Source organism: Vigna unguiculata, chromosome 6 (assembly GCF_037176805.1).
Source record: "Vigna unguiculata cultivar grain cowpea cultivar isolate G323 ecotype 2 chromosome 6, ASM3717680v1, whole genome shotgun sequence".
Lineage (NCBI taxonomy): Eukaryota > Viridiplantae > Streptophyta > Magnoliopsida > Fabales > Fabaceae > Vigna > Vigna unguiculata.
Window position 1 is genome coordinate 39,526,528 of NC_140797.1, and position 20,512 is coordinate 39,547,039.

Genomic DNA, 20,512 nt, shown 5'->3' on the forward strand with positions numbered 1-20,512 from the left:
TATAAAAATTTGTCTACTACTCGCTCCGCTACTTGCGCGGATACCCATTTTAAAAATACCTGTGAGTATTTTAAAATCCGCAGATATCCGTGGATACCCGTAAATATTTAAAAAATATATTTTATAAATATTTAAAATTAAATTTAAATAAAATTACAAAAAATAAAATAAAATAAATATAAATATAATTTAATCTAATAAAATACAAATTATTTTTTACGAGTAACAAATATCTATATGTACAATAGTTCCATCCAAACTATTTATAAACTAGTATTAAAAAACCTACTTGTTATTTGCATGTAGCAAATACTTGCGAGTATCTGTTATAAATTTCATCTGTCCATAAACATGAGTACTTATGTGATCCCTAGGTAGAGGGAGAGAGGTGCGGTGAAAATGAGGATTTCAAATTAGAGATGATCTAAACATTGTCTGAAGGATAAAATAGGATATTCAAATTTAGGGGGTGCAGACAGATATGGGTGTAGGAAGCAGTAGCCTCAACTTTAAATACTTCACCTTTTCCCACCTTGTCATTTAATTGATTCATAGAATTGATCATTTTGCAAATACTTTTTATATCATATTGGAGTGAAAATATATATCATAAACATTAATTATATCTTATTTTATAACACTAAATTTCTTTAAATATTAAACTATAACAAAAATATTAATTTTATAAATAAAAGTAAAAAAGTTAAACTGTTTAGATTAAACAAAAACACGTGAAAATGAAAAAAAAATCAGTAGAAAATTAAGACTTTTCCCAATATTAATTGAAATTAAGGAAAATTGTTTTGTAATATTTTGACATTATAGGAATGAAAGTATAGAGAAGAGAAGAGAAGAGAAGGGACCGAGTGCGGTAAAAGTGGGAGAGAGGAGAGTTGAATGCGCGAAAGCAGAGGGAAGAAGAAGAAGGTGGCGAAGTTACAGGAGGAGGTGTTGAACAATGGCGCGTCCTTTCCAACAACCATTCGATCCTCATTCCACTTCTCACTTCGACCTCCACCTCCACCACCTTCACCACCTTCACCTCACGCACTCTTCCATCTTCTCCTTCCTTCTCCTCACGCCTCAACCACGCCATCGCCATTCCCTTCTATACTTCTCTTTATGCGTCCTAAGCTCTCCGACACTCCCCGCTTTGCACCTCAATAATGGTACGTCGCACTCCTTCACCTTAACCTACCTGCATTTCTATTTTCTGCACCATTCCATTACTCTCAATCCTTTCTCAATTTATAATTCGCACAATTAATTCGTTAAAATCTTGCATCACTATAACTGTTTGCTATTTGCTATTTGTCATTCACTTGCTTGTTAGCTTGATATGCTGCTGCTGTTTTGTGCGCAAAACTATATGCTATGTTTCATTTGGATGCTTGTGTTGATGCACCGATAGTTCAATTTCAATTTGTGTTACATTTTCTATTTAACACGTTTTCGTATCCGTTATTATATATTGTAACACTGCGAGGAAGAAGCTTGCATCGATTCAACGTCTTTTTTGGGTTGAATTCAGTAATTGTTCTGGATGTGTATTCGAAGGACGGATAATGTGTAAACATTGCCTCGGATAGTTTAAAAGTTTGCGTCGAAGAACTTTATTGGATTTGTTTGACTCCATCATAGATTGCATGTGTTCTGTGGTGGTTTTTGTATTGATAAGATGATGATTTCTTATCTCCATCTGCAGGGGACTCCAGTGAATATTTCTGTGGGTTCTCATGTCTGGGTTGAAGATCCAGATGTATCTTGGATTGATGGACAGGTATCAAATATCAAGGGAAAGGATGCTGAAATTGATACAACCAATGGAAAGAAGGTTTGTGCTTATTTTGCATTCTTGAATAAGTTCCATAGGTACTAAATAGCCAGACAGTTCACTTCGTTTCTTCTATCACCCCCTAGTTGATATAAAAGAGCGAATAGCAGTGATGAGAATGGTTAACTTCTCTGTTGTGCTCATTCTATGTTAATGGTACTGTCAGTCTGTAGTTGAATTTGCACTACAATTGCATGCAGAAACAAAAAAGAAAGTGAAACCACTAAACCTTAAGGAAGAGATCCAGCAATGAATATTCTTTATTTGTTCTGACCTTCCCATTTTTGTATTTTTTTTTGTCAGCAAGCAAACTCCATGTTTTAGACTTTGTACAAGGAGCACCGATCCTTTAACACGAGGAAAAAGAAAGGAATCCATAAAATTTACAAGAGCTTGCAACAACCTGTAATAACATAGATCCTAGAAAGACAAAATATGCCCTTAGATTCTTCCTTAACTGCCCAATGTCATCTCTCGTTGCACAAAACCTCAAGAACAACATAAGCATACATATATATATAACCACAGTACCTTATGTAGGGATGACAAATGAACCTCTCTTGCAGATATTGTTCGATCTCGTTCCAACTTTGACAAAGAATCTTTGCATTGACGGGTACAAATATGGGTATGAGTAATGTCCGACTTTTTAAATTGGATACGAGAACGGGGACAAGCATGTCCTGGGATATCTTCCCCATCTGTGGAATATCCCTGTCCCCATACTAATACCAGTGCTAGTCCTCACACCCGTTCTTGCTTTAAAATGCCAAAACCTCTTTAATTTATTTGTAATATGAAAAACTTTTAACTTATTTTTGGTCCTTGGTTTCATAACTTATTTTTAAGATACACATTTAATTATTTTTACTCTTTTTTTTAATTATTTGACATTTATCCTATTGTTACTTAATACTCTTATTTGATATTTATATAATTATAATTTCTTTATGGGTATTTGACATTGGAGAAAAGAAAATATGTAATCTCTTAACATTAAATACTGAATGATGTTTCCTTTGTTGTGATTTTTATTTTTTGTAAAAAAGTTATTTAATTAATATTTGGAACAATAAAGAAATTGGTATGGGCACGGGAACAAGTAGACCTATTTCTTGATAGGATGAGATAAAAATTTCATATTTGTTGAGTACGAGGATGATGATGAATTTTTCTTCAAAGATGAAGTTGGGATAGTCAAACCCACACCCACCGAGTCCCATTGCCATCCCTTATATCCTTTGAAGACATGTTCGAGGGTCTGTGGAATGTTGTTAATGTTTAACTTCCTGAAAATATTATAAAAGCTGTTGAGCTTGTAAGCTAAATTATGGCCATGTCTCTTGTTTTCTTATCTTTTTTTCTACTTTGTTTGGGTTATCACCATTTGGGATTCTCTTCTGAAGTTAGACAAATAATTGTTTATTATACTCGTCCATTATTTTTTTATGCATTCCTTTGTGGAGAAATTGTCTTTCTATTGCCTGTTTTTGATTTGTAAAAGGTGCACAATATTGTAGTAAGGCAATGAATCATTACCCATGTTTTTATTTTGATTTTTTCTAGGTGGTCACAAAGTTATCAAAACTATATCCCAAAGATATGGAAGCTCCTGCAGGTGGAGTGGATGATATGACTAAGCTTTCATATTTGCATGAGCCCGGAGTCCTGCAGAACTTAAAAATTAGATATGAATTGAATGAAATATATGTATGTCTCTCTTCCCTTTAATATGATATAATCCAGCACTATTTATTAGTCCAACAAGTTGTTACCTATTTTACTAATTACCGTTGCAGACATATACTGGTAATATTCTGATTGCAATAAATCCATTCCAAAGGCTACCTCATATTTATGATTCCCACATGATGCTACAATACAAGGGAGCACCATTTGGAGAGTTAAGTCCTCATGTATTTGCCATTGCTGATGTTGCATATAGGTAATCTAAACTCTTCTATTTATCTACGTTCGGATTCTTTCACTGACCAAATTTAGACTGATGATTTCATTAATACTAGGGCAATGATTCACGAAGGAAAAAGCAATTCAATTTTGGTCAGTGGGGAAAGTGGAGCTGGTAAAACTGAAACTACAAAAATGCTTATGAGATATCTTGCCTTCTTAGGTGGTAGGGCTGCCACTGAAGGTCGAACTGTTGAGCAACAAGTTCTTGAAGTATGATTGAACAAATTACCCTTTTTTAAGTCTAATAAGTGTTTATCCTTTTATTTCAAGCTATGATATTCTCCCCTTCTTTTTGTCTTAAACTTTGACACATTTAAGACTTCTGTGTTAAATGATCTGAGTGCAGTCAAATCCAGTTCTGGAAGCATTTGGCAATGCTAAAACTGTCAGGAATAACAATTCCAGGCAAGTCTTACAGCTGGGAAGTAAATAAACCCTTGTTTTACTTCTCCGAGAACCCTGATGTATAGATTATTTTTGTTGTGTTTGTGACATGTGGGCAATAACGGATTGTTTGTGTTTCACTCTCCTCCATAACCTGATCTGATATAGTCTCCATTTTGTCTCATTTCAATCCCCCAGTTCTATATAATACTGCCAGAATATAATATGTTAATAACAACAATTAACTTATTTTCTGTTCATCAATTTTTCTTTTCAAATTGAAACATTGACTGCTACGTGATGCGTATTTAAGTTCAACTTCTTGAAACGGGTTTCTTATGTTTAAGTTTTATCAATTTAATAAATCCCTGATCTGTAGGGATATTTTCCTTTGTTTTAGGCATAATAGTGGTTCCTATTTTGTAGGCATAACTGACTATACGTTATGCAGAGTTTGTTTCTGTTTTTGCTATTTAATAGCCTGAGTTTAATGAAATTATCATCCAGTTATTGCACCAATATATTCTATACACTTTCAAATTGGTATCAGAGCTCTACAAGGCCTGATACGCAAGCTGCAGTTTTTGTGAGAACGTGTGAGAACAACAAGATTCAATCATGCAAAGTGAAAAATTGTCCACCAAAATTCCCCACTTCGATGGTCAACACTATGATCATTGGAGTGAGTTAATGGAGAATCTCCTACGTGCCAAGTGGCTTTGGGATCTTGTCAAAATTGGTGTTGAAGAACCAGATGAGGGTGTTGCTCTGACTGACGAACAACTGGAGAACACTAGACTCGATGATCATAAGGTAAAACATTACCTTTTCCGAGCTATTGATCGGACTGTTTTTGAGCAAATCTTAGACAGACGCAAGTCCAAGATTGTGTGGAACTCACTAAAACGAAAGTTTGGAGGTAATGCACGCGTTAAGAAATCCTTGCTCAATGCATTGAGACGGGAGTTCGAGGTGCTTGAAATGGCAGTAGCGAATAAGATGCGCAGCAATGGTGAAACAATGCCCGACTCCAAGGTGGTTGAAAAAATACTCCGCACTTTGACAAATCGTTTCACTTACGTAGTAGTTTCTATTGAAGAATCGCATGACACAGAGACCATGTCTGTTGATGAACTACAAAGCACTTTTGTGGTTCATGAACAAAAATTCAAACGAATTAACCGACATGACGAATGAGTATTAACATCAGAAAGCATTCGTGGTAGAGGTCGAGGTAGAGGTAGAGTGCCCAACCGAAGTCGTGGACGTGGGAGAGGAAGACAATCTTTCTCTAAGGCTACTGTAGAGTGTTTCAAGTGCCACAAATTGGGTCATTTCCAGTATGAATGTCCCCAATGGAATAAGGAAGCCAATTATGCCGAACTAGATGACACTGAAGAGCTGATTTTGATGGCCACTATTGATGAACCAATCAATAAAAAAGTTGCATGGTTCTTGGATTCTGGGTGTTCTAACCACATGTGTGGTGATAAGAGTGCTTTCGTGGAGTTGATTAATGAAGGAAAACACTTTGTCAAATGTGGCAATGATTCTCGCATGACGGTTGTTGGCACAGGAAGTGTCAGATTAGCCTTTAATGGTACAACTTTTCTGATACGAAATGTTTACTATGTCCCTGAACTTCACAAAAATTTGTTGAGTATTGGGCAACTGCAGGAACGAGGGCTTTCCATTCTCATACAAAATGGAAAGTGTAGTATTTATCACCAATCTAAAGGTTTGATTGTTCAAACAAACATGACCTCAAATCGCATGTTCATTCTATTTGATGAAAGCTACACCACACCATCTCCCACTGATGACTGCTTACATATTACCGCTGATATCACTAACCTTTGGCATCAAAGGTTTGGTCATCTACACTACAAAGGCCTGAAGACACTACAAACACTTAATATGGTGCATGGTCTACCCACACTTGACTTCACGGCTATTGCTTGCTCTGATTGTTTCACTGGCAAACAGCATCGCACTCCAATTCCTAAGACAAGCAAATGGCATGCAAGCACCATCTTAGAGCTCATACATGCAGATATTTGTGGACCCATAGAACCCATCTCTAATAGTGGAAAAAGGTATTTCTTTAGCCTTATTGATGACTATAGTCGTAAAGGTTGGGTATATTTGCTAGTTGAGAAATCTGAAGCTTTCGAACATTTCAAGTCATATAAAAACATGGTTGAAAAGGAGGTGGGAGCACCTATCAAGTGTCTTCGAACAGATAAGGAGGGGAGTTTAATTCCCTTGCTTTCAGATCATTCTATGATGAAAATGGTATCAAATGGCAGCTTACCACAACCTATACGCCACAACAAAACAGGAGTAGCTGAACGTAAAAACAGGACCATTATGAATATGGTGCGATGTATGTTATCTACAAGAAGTGTTCCTAAAACTTTTTGGCCTGAAGCTGTCAATTGGGCCGTCTATTTGCTGAATCGTTGTCCCACACATGCGGTCAAAAATGTCACACCACAAGAAGCTTGGAGTGGGATCAAACCTTGTATTAAACACCTTCGGGTTTGGGGATGCTTATCTCACGTTCACATACCAGATGCAACACGAGGTAAACTTGATGATAAAAGTTTTCCTTGTATCATGCTAGGTGTTAGTGATGAATCCAAAGTTTACCAGTTGTTTGATCCTAAAACCAAGAGAATTGTGATTAGCAAAGATGTCATGTTTGAAGAAGAAAAAAGTTGGAACTGAATTGGTGTGGAGTGATGATGAGCTCCGTAGTGATGAAGGTGAACAACAACACAATGATGAAGTTGAAGAAAACACAGAACTCGACGATGATGGTGAAACTGGTGCAATTCTAAGAAGAGAGCGACAGCAACCAACTTGGATGCAAGATTATGTCAGTGGTGCAGGTTTAAGTGAAGAAAAAGGAGAAGAGGCAACAACCTACATGGTCCAAAATGTCACCAATGATGATCCAGTGTTGTTTGAAGATGCAATCAAGCATGAAAAATGGAGAAAAGCCATGGATAGTGAAATCCAATCAATTGAAAAGAATCACACTTGGGAATTGATGGATCTACCGGTTGGAGCAAAAACAATTGGAGTGAAGTGGATTTACAAAACCAAACTGAACGAAATGGGAGAAGTTGATAAATATAAAGCAAGGTTAGTAGCCAAAGGTTATTCACAACAACATGGAATTGATTTCTCTGAAGTTTTTGCACCCGTTATACGATTGGACACAGTACGGTTGATCGTGGCTCTTGCAACATGCAAAGGGTGGGACATTTTTCAACTAGATGTTAAATCTGCCTTCTTGTATGGGGAGTTGAATGAAGACGTGTATGTAGATCAACCAAAGGGATATATGAAAAAGGGTAAGGAGCACATGGTTTAAAAACTACACAAAGCTTTGTATGGTCTAAAACAAGCTCCAAGAGCTTGGTTTAGCCGTATAGAAGCACACTTCTTGTAGAATGGCTTTCAAAAATGTCCCAGTGAACAAACCTTATTCATCAAAAAGGGCGTTGAGAAGAACTTATTAATTGTCAGCATCTACGTTGATGACTTGATATATACCGATAATGATGTGAGTATGATGATTAATTTTAAGAAGTGTATGACACATACTTTTGATATGACAAATTTAGGGAAGATGAGGTTCTTCCTTGGAATTGAAGTCTTACAAAAACCAGAAGGAATATTTTTGTGTCAGCAAAAATATGCCAATGATGTCCTGAAAAAGTTTGCAATGTTTGAAAGCAAACCTGTGAAGAGTCCAATTGTCCCAGGCAGCAAGGTCAACAAAGATGTTAATGGCATACTTGTGGATGACATTTACTTTAAACAAATTGTGGGTAGCTTAATGTACTTAACGGCTACTCGACCAAATATCATGTTCAGTGTAAGCTTAATTAGCAGATACATGTCCAAGCCAACTGAATTACACATGCAAGCTGCCAGGAGAATTTGCGCTACCTAAAAGGGACTACTAGCTATGGAATATTCTATAGAAAGGGAGAGGAAGCAAATCTACTTGCTTTCATAGATTCTGATTATGTAGGTGACGAGGATGATTCTAAGAGTACATCTGGTTATGTATTCTTATTCAGTTCAAGAGCATATCATGAATATCAAAGAAGCAACCAATTGTTACTCTTTCGAGCACAGAGGCAGAATTTGTCGCTGCTGCTAGTTGTGCATGTCAAGCCATATGGACAAAAAGAGTTTTAAGGTTCTTAACTAAATCTCAAAACAGCACCAGAATTATGTGTGATAATAACCATTAAGCTCTCAAAAAATCCTGTTATGCATGGAAGAAGCAAGCATATCAGAGTGCGATTTCATTTCTTGCGGGATCTCGTGAAAGACAAAGAAGTTGAGATGGTGTAGTGTGAAAGTCAGGAACAAGTTGCAGACCTAATGACTAAAGCCTTGAACTTTGAGGCTTTCCATAAACATAGGAAGAATATGGGAATGTTTGACTTTGCTGAAATAAACTGATTGCATACTGCAGTCAGTTTAAGGGAGAGAATGAAATGGGTTTATTATGTTTAAGTTTTATCAGTTTAATAAATCCTTGATCTGTAGGGATATTTTCCTTTGTTTTAGGCATAATAGTGGTTCCTATTTTGTAGGCATAACTGAGTATACATTATGCATCTGTTTTTGCTATTTAATAGCCTGAGTTTAATGAAATTATCATCTAGTTATTGCACCAATATATTCTATACACTTTCACTTCTTACCGATAAATTAGTTTCAAATTCTCCTTTTCTTAATTTTGCAGTCGTTTTGGTAAATTTGTTGAGATCCAATTTGACAAGAGTGGTAGAATCTCGGGAGCAGCCATTCGAACATACCTTCTGGAGAGATCTCGGGTCTGCCAGATTAATGATCCTGAACGCAACTATCACTGCTTTTATTTTCTTTGTGCTGCACCACAGGAGGTTACTTGCTGCATAATCTACTTTTTGAGGAATTTGTTTTAATTATGTAAACTCATTGCAATGTTTGCTAACAGGAAATTGATAAATACAAATTAGGAAGTCCTGCAACGTTTCATTACCTTAACCAGTCAAAATGCTATGACCTGGCTGATATAAGTGATGCTCGCGAGTATCTTGCTACCAGGAGAGCTATGGATATTGTTGGAATAAGCCAAAAGGAGCAGGTATTTCTTTTGCATGAGCATGAATTCAGCTTCTTTTTGGCTAGAAAATACAAAATTTATCCTCGCGGTTCTTACCTCTCTACTTCTTGCCGTTTTTCTGTAAGGAAGCAATTTTCAGAGTTGTTGCTGCGATTCTTCATATTGGGAATATTGAGTTTGCAAAAGGCAAGGATGTTGATTCATCAGTTCCAAAAGATGATAAAGCCAAGTTCCACTTAAAAACAACTGCCGAGCTTCTTATGTATGAATTCCTCTGTATTGCTACTCCCCATACCCATATGATTTTGATCTGCCTTTAAGATGATTATCATCATTGGATTTCCCACTTTATTAGGTGCGATGCTGGTTCCTTGGAAGATGCATTATGTAAGCGTGTCATGATCACCCCTGAGGAAGTTATAAAACGAAGCCTTGATCCCCAAAGTGCAGCAGTCAGCAGAGATGGCTTGGCAAAAACAATTTATTCTAGGCTCTTTGACTGGTAAGATGCTGAAAATGGGAAATGAACGCACAAAATACAGCAAGGTAAAGGATCTAGGATTCTGGTTTTGATATTGGGTTCATTTATGTGGTGGTTAACAGGTTGGTGAACAAGATTAATAATTCAATTGGACAGGACGCCAGTTCTAAATCTTTGATTGGGGTGCTTGATATCTATGGTTTTGAAAGCTTTAAATCTAACAGGTAATATGTAATTCAGAAGAAGAAGCATGCGCATCTATACAAGTACTTCACATTGTTGAAAAGAGAAATGCTAGCAACACTATTATTTATTAAGATTTATTGGAAATCACAACTTTTGGTGGGTTCTACTTTTCATAAAAGGAGTCTCTCTCCAGATTTTGGAGTGGGACCATCTAAGACTGTGATTTTCAATCAATTCAACCCAATAATAAGGAGAGTGTTCGAAAGAGTGTTGCCAACACTCCTCGTAGTGAAAATATTGAAAGCAACTACCTTTGCTTGTTTTCAGTCCTTTGCAACTTATTTTCAGCCTATCATGCTCTGCAGTTTTGAGCAGTTCTGCATTAATTTCACAAATGAGAAGCTGCAGCAACATTTCAATCAGGCAACATCTCAGACCGTGATAAGCACTTATGTTTTCTTATGACCATCTTTTCCCTGCTTAAAATACTTTTTATGATGAATTCCAGCACGTGTTTAAGATGGAGCAAGAAGAATACACGAAGGAGCAGATCAATTGGAGCTACATTGAATTTGTTGACAACCAAGATGTCTTGGACCTTATTGAAAAGGTCCCATCCTTTTTTTTTTCTTCTCACTATGAATTTTTAGTTTGAAAGTAGTCAACTTCTATGTTCCGAAACTTAATGAAATAGAAAGATCTTGCTACTACGCGTTTGATACGCTTATTGTCTTATTAAATCCCATTCCACAATCTATTCTGTGGGACAATGCATTTCCTCTAAATAATGAAATTCTGCTAATCCCAATCGCCATATATCAACTAAAGATTTACATCACAACTGGCAACATTTGTAAAGGAGGAGAAGCAAGAGAAGGGGTGTGAGTAAGAGTGAACATGAACACAAGAGCCCTATTGTGTATCGCATGCAATCTCTTAAATTAACCGCTGTGACTGATTGGTCTTTCACTTGGTTGTAATTTGGGTTATTTTGCAGTCTGCCTAAATTCAATCCCTTTTTCAGGTTATCATTCCAGTTGTCTTTCTTTTTGTACTAATCTCTTACATTGTTTTTCATTTTTACAGAAACCTGGAGGAGTAATTGCACTCCTTGATGAGGCTTGGTAAAATATTTTTTCTCCCCTGAATTTCTTCATTAAAGGATGGAGATTTATACCTTGCTAGTTAAATTGTATCCCTTTCCTTGTGGCGACATGAACCAGCTTTTGTCGTATTGTTTTAAAACGTCTTTGATACAAAGATATTGATAACTCCTTCGTTCTAACTTCCCCCTCTTTTCTTGCAGTATGTTTCCAAAGTCCACACATGAAACATTTTCAAACAAACTTTATCAAACATTTAAGACTCACAAACGCTTTATTAAGCCAAAATTATCTCGAACAGATTTCATTATTTCTCATTATGCTGGCGAGGTATTATTTGATCTCAGCACCAACTTCAGCAAAAAAATGAGAAATCTTTGTATACTCATTTCTACTGTCATAAATTTGCAGGTGCACTACCAGTCTGATCAGTTTTTAGACAAAAACAAAGATTATGTGGTTGCTGAGCATCAAGATTTATTGAGTGCTTCCAATTGTCCATTTGTAGCAGGCCTTTTTCCTCCACTTCCAGAGGAGACATCTAAATCCTCTAAATTTTCTTCAATTGGTTCTCGATTTAAGGTGTCATTCTTTTCTTGGTCTTCATTGTTATACGTATGGATTTAGTCAACAAAAATAAAAGAGCATCATGCATCAACATGTACCCACGTCAGGGCTTACAAATTGAACTGTAATATTTTAATCATGTAGCTAACCGTGCTTTCTTATCCTAAATGGTGCAGCTGCAACTACAGCAATTAATGGAAACACTAAGCTCTACAGAGCCTCATTACGTTAGATGTGTGAAACCAAACAACCTCCTCAAGCCTGCAATTTTTGAGAATTCCAATGTCATGCAGCAACTTCGCTGTGGTGTGAGTATGGTTTGAAAATATAACTTGATATTCCTCCTTTACTTCAATCTGTGTGATGGCTTGTACAAAAGTATGATCCTGGTATAGTCACATTTTCAACCTTTCTTCGGTGGTCTCTAATGCTTGCATACAGGGTGTTTTAGAGGCAATCAGAATCAGTTGTGCTGGCTACCCTACCCGCCGCGCTTTCTTTGAATTTATAAACCGATTTTCCCTTCTTGCTCCAGAGATCACAGAAGCACAGTAAGAACTCTTGTATTTCCATTGTACAAAAGGAGAAGGATTTTGGTCTTTACAACCAACATTTTGGTTCCAAATTTTTTGAGTGCTAAACTGCTGTTTTTTCACCTATGGGCAGTCATGATGAGAAGACTGTTTGCCAAAAGATTTTGGAAAAAGCAGGGCTTAAAGGATATCAGGTACTTCAAAATGTTACACCTTATTATTTCACTCTTCTCATTTTTAAATATCATTGAAGCTTGTATGACCTTAGCAACAACTAGAATTCATGGATATGGTATCATTAATATATAATACCTCTTTTTGACTATAATTAAATAATGCCAACAATGGTATTGTGCATTTACATAACATTTATATATGTATATTGTTATGCTCCACTCGCATTCAATGGCACAAAGTTCATTTGATTAGCTATCAATTGTGTAGATTGGACAAACAAAGGTTTTCCTAAGAGCAGGCCAGATGGCTGAACTAGATGCACGGAGAGCTCAAATGCTTGGTACCGCAGCAAAAACTATTCAACGGCGTATACGAACCCATCAAGCTCGTAAACATTATCTTGCACTACGCAAGAACACTACAATTCTGCAGTCTCTTTGGAGAGGTGAAATATAATAAAAGGCACAACCGAAATAATTTTTTAGGATAGGTTAATATTGTATGGACTTCCCTAAATAGAATGGTGTGCTTCAGTTATCTAGGACATCTTGCTGCTTAATCGGTCTCCGTTCTGTACAGGCTTTTCACATTCATAATATGTTTTGCAGGAAGACTTGCATTCAAATTCTATAACAAATTGAGGAAGGATGCAGCTGCAGTGAAAATTCAGAAGAATATACGTAGATATCAATCTATGAAATCCTATACTAAACTCAAAGCATCAGTACTTTCTGTGCAAACGGCTTTAAGGGCAATTGCTTCCCTCAAGGAGTTCAGATTTAGGAAACAGGCTAAGGCTTCCATCATTATTCAGGTCATAGCTGACTGCTATATGATTAGAAACATTGACAAGGGTTGTCAGTATTAAATATTTAAACTTTTGAAAAATTGCAGGCTCAGTGGCGGTGCCACAAAGCTGCTTCATATTATAAGAAGCTCAAGAAAGTTTCAATTGTCACACAATGCCGATGGAGGGGTCACATGGCCAGGAGAGAACTTAGGAAACTGAAAATGGTAAGTTTCTTATTTTCCATTGCCTTTTTAACCATCCCATCTAAATCCTGAGAAACAGGACAATGAAAGTACAAATGCATCCAACCTATATAATTGAAGTCACAGAAGGAAAAATATAATATCTGATGTTTTGTGTTACAAAAGCAAGTTTCATAATAACAGAAAGGTTTATAGTTTTATACAACGTTCATATATTTGTTTATCATCATTATTATCATGATAAAGGGAAAACAAGATAAAAATTGTCCTCTATACAAAATAGAAATTGGATTTTACCTTCATTTCTTATTATAGGAGCCAAAAATTTCATTTTCATTCTATTTTCTATTTTAACTACTTCTGTTAATCATATCTTTAATATGAAATGTGGTAGACGTAAAATAAATCTTCTACAGAACAGAGGAAAAAATATCCCATCACGTGACACGTACAATCCTTTTTCTTTTTGGTAGTTTTATGAATGATAGAATGAAACCAATTAAGCTGCTCCTATATGACTCGTTTTTTAATGTTAAAGTAGCACAAAGCCACAAACCACACTTTATTATTCCTAATTCTTTGATATCTCTCTTTCTACTCCCTGTTAACATTCCTGTCCATTTTCTAGGCTGCAAGAGAAACCGGTGCACTTAAAGAGGCAAAGGACAAACTTGAAAAAAGAGTGGAGGAACTCACTTGGCGTCTTCAACTAGAGAAAAGTTTAAGGGTGAGATATACACTTTGCAGATACATAAATTTTGGAAGATCAATTTCAGCATAAGACAGCCCTAAAGAAAACTATTTGGAATCCTGTAGAGCAACCTAGAAGAATCCAAAGCACAAGAGATAGCAAAACTGCAGAATTCACTGCAGGAGTTGCAGAACAAAGCTGATGAAACCAATGCATTGCTTATAAAGGAGCGAGAGGCTGCAAAGAAAGCTATTGAAGAAGCACCCCCTGTTGTTCAAGAAACACAGGTTATTGTTGAAGACACCGAGAAGATTGAATCACTAACAGTGGAAATTGAGAATCTAAAGGTAAGAAAAATTGATTTTACAGCACTTAATCTCTGTTTCAACCATGTTTGTATTTCTGCAGAAAATGCTTCTTAGTAATAATTAAATATTGTGTAGACAATATATGCTTCAACACACACTTGTATCATTCGTGGAGTGGTTCATCAATTCTTTTGCCTCTCTTACTACCTTTCATTGGTTGATTTGCACGAATTTCAACAAAGTATAAGGAATGTGCATATTTTAGCTACGGCTAGAAAAAAATTGCAATGGTTTGATTATTCAGTGGGAAGATGCACTAAAACTAACTATACAAAATATCTAGGGTACTTGGAAAGAAAAACAACATTAAAAAGATGGACTGCACATAAGATGCTCTTATTTCCTAGAATGCCCCTAATTCGTAGTGACATTTTATAGACCAACTAGTACACAGCTAAATTATGCATCTCATTAAAGACCTTTGCAGTGCACTTCAGAGTTCAGCGTATTCATTCATATGAGAATGAAAGTAGTTTCACTGGATCTTCAGTATAAAGGGGAGAAACAATATTTGTTCCCATTTGTTAGCTATGACAAACAAAAGGTAAGTTGATATCATTGTGCGATCTATTCAAATAAGTACTTGACATTGACGAAATAGATTCATAATTGATGAACATCAGATGGTTAATGTAAAAAACTAATCATCTTAAAGTTCATAATATGTAAGAAAAGTATTAACTTAAATGTGTGTTTAGACCACTCATGATTCTTTATTTATAATCAATAATGGAACCATTAAGGGAACAAATAAGGAGTCTAGTTCCTGATTTTCATCGATACAATATTTTCGTATATCTTTGCAACACATTCCTTCAAGACCCCTTTGAACTTCAAATGTAGACAATGCAGGCCAACTTCACTTATTGATCGTGGAAGGTTTTATACTGTATTGAAGCCCAATCATCCTAAAAGCTTTGGTTGTTAGAGTCATGTAAATATTTTAATTGACATATTACTAGACCAAGGAATATAAATTTTGGAAGTGTGTGTTTTAGGCCTAACTTGGCTTTGATACTAATAGGTATCAAAAAATACAGAAAAGTAATGAAAGGGAACCCCTTGTATTATTTCTTCAACGAAAAAAAAAAGTAACAAAGACAACGTCGGTCCTATTTCCAAATCCCAACACAAAATACTACCCTTGTACTTCCTATTCTCTCGCCAAAACGTAAAAGTTTCCCTACATTCCCTTCCCCTGCCACGTAAGCAATTCTGTTATCAGGAAAATCAGTGTGTGTGCATGTGGTCCCCATGAAATGGGTTTTCACTTCTTCCTCTCAAACATTTTGAATCTTACTAATATGCCCTTCCAACTTTATGTTCGTATCAGATACCATCCCAGAAATTGTGAGTTTTAAATCTAATTTAATTTTACAAAACTAATTTGTAATGTGAGGTTTGTATTCATTTATATATTATAATTTGGTCATATCTTTAGTTGGTATGCAATCTCCAATAATAAGAATGATTAAATGTTTATGCCTAAGGAGCATACTTTCTTTTTAAGTTCTTCTTTTATAATGGTTATCTCATCTAAATTGGATTTATCTTCTCAGACCTCCCTTGAGTCAGAGAAACAGAAAGCTGATGACTTTGAAATGAAATATAAAGAGTCCCAAGCTTATTGTGAAGAAAAGAGTAAATTATTGGAAGACACAGAGAAGAAGGTTCGTCAGCTACAAGAATCCTTGACCAGGTAATATAAATAATAAAAATTAAACTTAATGTCACCGTTTTCCCATGCTAATCAACAAGGAAAACATTGGATTAGAGTGTACCTAATTCTTTCTGGAGTTTCTTTTTCACGAGAAGTATGATAATATTATTGGTAAAGTGATCAAACATTATTCTTTCTATCTCTCTCTCTTCCTATTTGAGTAAAATTAGTTATTATTAATGTTGTTATTCTATTCGGATAAATTTATAACTGATTTTTTAAAATCTTATCTTGAAAAGTAATATATGGATGGTATGTATCTACACTTAGTTTGGTGAGATGAATGACCAAAATCTCATTTCTTTGATTAGGCTAGAAGAGAAAGTTGCTAATTCAGAATCAGAAAATCAAGTTCTACGTCAACAAGCTGTGTCGATGACACCCAATAAGTTCCTCTCAGGACGCTCTAGATCAGTTATACAGGTACTCTTTGAAATGAATCTCATAAACTTGATAAAATGTAAAAAGCGGGTATGACATTTTCTTGTCTGTTTACAGCGACCAGATGGCGGACATATTGGAACGGAAGCAAAGTCAACTTTGGTAACTATTTTTTTTTTTTAAATCTGTTACTTTTTCTTGGATATGTATATGAGTATTTGACTTATTTTCTTTCTCACTTTATAAACTAATCAGGATATGCATAGCACATCAATGAACCATAGGGAACATCCTGAAGTGGAGGATAAACCACAGAAGTCACTTAATGAGAAACAACAGGAGAATCAAGAGTTACTCATTAGATGCATACAACAAAACCTGGGGTTTTCTGGGAACAGACCAGTTGCTACTTGTATCGTTTACAAATGCCTCTTGCATTGGAGATCATTTGAAGTGGACCGTACTAGCGTTTTTGATCGTCTAATCCAAACAATTGGTCACGCAGTTGAGGTGTAAAATGCTAAACTGGTGTAATAGTTCTCTCCTTTTTTTCCTCCTTTAGCATGTTTATTGTCACTAATAAGTTTTATTTGACATCAGACGCAGGATAATAATGAGGTCTTGGCTTATTGGTTATCCAATGCCTCTACACTTGTCTTGTTACTACAGCGCACACTAAAGGCAAGTGGTGCAGCTGGAATGGCTCCTCAACGTCGTCGATCTTCATCAGGGAGTCTGTTCGGGAGGGTGACACATGTAAATTCAACTACTTATTTAAACGGATTAAGTCCAGTTCAAAACTTTCCATCTTTAGACAACTAAAGTTTTGTGACCTTTGTTTCAGAGTTTCCGTGGAACTCCAGCAGGAGTCACTCTTCCCCTAATCAATGGTAGCATGAGCGGTGTAGATACGTTAAAAGTTGAAGCCAAGTACCCTGCTCTTCTTTTCAAACAGCAGCTTACAGCTTATGTGGAAAAGATATATGGAATGATTCGAGATAACTTGAAGAAAGAAATTTCTCCCTTGCTTGGATTATGCATCCAGGTATAACAATTTCGCCATTACTACCAAGTAAATTTATAAGTCTTTTCCATTCTACATTGCCTTTTAAATTCACTGATTCAATGTGTACCGTTTGGACATGATGAGATAGGCACCTAGAACATCCAGAGCGAGCTTGGTGAAGGGATCATCACGTTCAGTTGCAAACACTGAAGCCCAGAAAGCTTTGATTGCTCACTGGCAGGGGATAGTTAAGAGCCTTGGGAACTTCTTGACTACTTTGAAAGCAAATCATGTTAGTCCAACATCGTTTGACTTTATCCCCTTATCTTCTTTTTTAACCGGTGCTTTCTCACAACAAATTTTGCTAGCAATGGAGTTCTGGCTCTGCGCATAGATAAACGAACGTCATACTAAATACATTATTATAATTTATAATGAAATCATAGGCTTTATAATGAAATACACAATCTCCATTTGTCTCCTAAATTAGTCATTTTGTTTTCTCATTTCCAATAGGCTTAACAATGTTTATTTAATGTAAAATAAGTAAGCTTTAATTTTGATCTCTATAAAATAGTCTTTGATCTTTTTTTTTTTAATTTAAACTTACTATTCTTTATTCCTCATATTGATATTAAGGTAAATAACATTTATTTTAGAGATTTTGCAAAACTTTTCAAAGCTTCGCATGTCAACATTATATCATATGCCAAGGGTCACTTAGATGATCACTTGACTTTTCAATAAACACATAACAACACTAGGGAAAAAAACATTTGTTTTTTTAATTTTACAGTGATATTTTTGTCTTTGAAATGTTATATAAAATGGAGCTAGTATATATCGGAATTGTGCTACATGATTTTGTGATACTCGAGGAGGTAAATGTATTTTATCTATTTCCATCATTTTGTGTTCATTTTTTCTTTGGTGAGCTATTATTATTCATGTATTATTTAGTGTTGTTGGAGTAAAATATGTTTGTTCGGCTTTATCTAACCTCTGCTTCATTTTGGCAGGTTCCCCCATATTTGGTTCGTAAGGTGTTCACTCAAATTTTTTCTTTCATCAACGTCCAACTTTTTAACAGGTTAGTCTTTTCGACTTCCGTTGTATCGGGGTTCTGGAAATCTAATTCTCATTTTTATAATCTCGCTTCTTCATTTTTTTTATAGTCTTCTTCTAAGACGGGAGTGCTGCTCATTTAGTAATGGAGAATATGTGAGATCTGGTTTGAGTGAATTGGAGGATTGGTGCTGTAGCGCCACAGATGAGGTGCATTACTTTACAGTGCTGTTATGCTTTGCAATTCTCTTTTAATACTAACCTCACCCCTCTCCCTTCTCTCTCGGGGATGCAGTACTGTGGTTCGGCATGGGATGAGCTCAGACATATAAGACAGGCTATTGGATTTTTGGTATCTATCTTGCCTGTATCCATCTGCATGGTACTTGTTCTAATGGTCAGATAGTAAATTTTAAAAACTGGTGTTCCCAATTTAGGTCATACATCAGAAACCAAGGAAAACGCTGCAAGAAATAAGTCATGACCTGTGCCCAGTAAGTTAAACCATCTTTCATTTCTACTTTAAAATTCACTTTCCCGAATACCTAATATTCTTCACTACTCACAGGTCCTCAGCATACAGCAGCTATATCGGATAGGCACCATGTACTGGGATGACAAATATGGCACACATAGCGTATCCCCTGATGTATGTCTTCAAACTATCACTCAAACTATGCCTGAAAGCCATGATAACTTCATATCGAAGACGTACACTTATGCTGAGCTTTTGCGTATCTTTGTTTTCTTCCAGGTTATATCCAATATGAGAGTGTTGATGACTGAAGATTCTAATAATGCAGTCAGTAATTCTTTCCTGTTGGATGATGATTCAAGGTAAGAACCATGAAATACAAGTTGTTCAGATTTTCATCTTGTTTTTAAAACTCTTATTAATGTTTTATTTGACTCACATTTAATGTTCCATGAATGACCAATAATTCTCATACTTAGTTTATTTGACATTGTTATTTACCGCGTGTAAGCATATTTTGCAGCATTCCGTTTTCTGTCGATGATTTGGCGAAGTCGAAGGAACTGATAGATGTCTCTGATTTAGACCCCCCACAACTATTACGTGAAAACACTGGCTTTAGTTTTCTCTTGCCACGCCCTGACGGACAGATTTCGTAGCAGAATTCACCCAATGCCACTCACCATTGTCCAGACATTAAATCATTTTTAGTTAGGTTTTATAACGGGGAAACTGATTTTTTTTTCTGCATTGATTTCCACAAAGAATATTGTATTCATTAGAAATTTACCTTTCTTTGAGAAGGGGATGTCATAGTAGACCTAGCTTTTTGGGTGGGAGTCAAAAGGATACAAGTCCTTTTCCCTACAAATTTCCCCGTCCTTTTTCTCCACATTTGTCACTCATTGGTACCTTCTTTTTCATAGGATGATAAGATTTTGTACCTAGAAAGATAGGAATTTCACCAATACCTCTATCAACAAAAGACATTGTTCATGGACATTACGGCTTTACTTGCTTTTTCGGTTTATTTTATTACTTTCGAGTTCTATTTTAACCTGTTACTAAACAAAATGAATTTTGATATATTCTTTTACTAAGGGAAGGGCCCAGATTAGTTCATGACATTACAGGTATCCATGATTTTATTTCATATGATTTTTTAATGTTCGCTTAGACTTTGAAAACTCATTAACTATAACTTTTATGATAAAAAAATGAACGAGTTTGCCAAACTGAGTAATCGATTAATACTTGCAATTTTATAATAATCTAAAGAGGTAACTCTATTTATCTATCTGTCACATCTAACAATATCTTCTTATTCTTATTAAGAATTAGGCCTCTTCCATTTTATTCCCTTTATATTTTTTTTCATTTCTTTACTTAAAAAAAGGCATGAATTAAGAAATGTAATTAATGTTTGAACTTTCTAATATG

The 20,512-nt window shown here is 35.6% G+C and overlaps 1 protein-coding gene across 2 annotated transcripts; it reads left to right on the forward strand.

Moving 5' to 3' along the window:
- Nucleotides 1–847: 847 nt before the first annotated feature.
- Nucleotides 848–20,074, forward strand: LOC114186872 (myosin-11-like). Of its 2 annotated transcripts, XM_085674580.1 has the most exons (38): nt 848–1,169; nt 1,706–1,834; nt 3,401–3,544; nt 3,634–3,779; nt 3,859–4,015; nt 4,152–4,210; nt 8,964–9,123; nt 9,198–9,347; nt 9,452–9,588; nt 9,682–9,828; nt 9,930–10,031; nt 10,359–10,416; nt 10,502–10,603; nt 11,080–11,117; nt 11,300–11,426; nt 11,508–11,678; nt 11,840–11,971; nt 12,105–12,214; nt 12,330–12,390; nt 12,641–12,818; nt 12,982–13,187; nt 13,268–13,387; nt 13,995–14,093; nt 14,183–14,404; nt 15,985–16,124; nt 16,457–16,568; nt 16,644–16,688; nt 16,782–17,036; nt 17,127–17,282; nt 17,371–17,571; nt 17,681–17,824; nt 18,552–18,622; nt 18,708–18,807; nt 18,893–18,949; nt 19,035–19,091; nt 19,166–19,246; nt 19,352–19,434; nt 19,584–20,074. In XM_085674580.1, the coding sequence occupies exons 1-38, from the start codon at nt 1,167–1,169 to the stop codon at nt 19,729–19,731; spliced, it is 4,608 nt and encodes a 1,535-aa protein (XP_085530706.1). In that variant the 5' UTR covers nt 848–1,166; the 3' UTR covers nt 19,732–20,074. The 2 variants fall into 2 exon arrangements, with proteins under 2 accessions (XP_085530706.1, XP_027930723.2); XM_028074922.2 differs by lacking the exon at nt 848–1,169 and having other exon boundaries at nt 1,679–1,834; nt 19,596–20,074.
- Nucleotides 20,075–20,512: the final 438 nt, after the last annotated feature.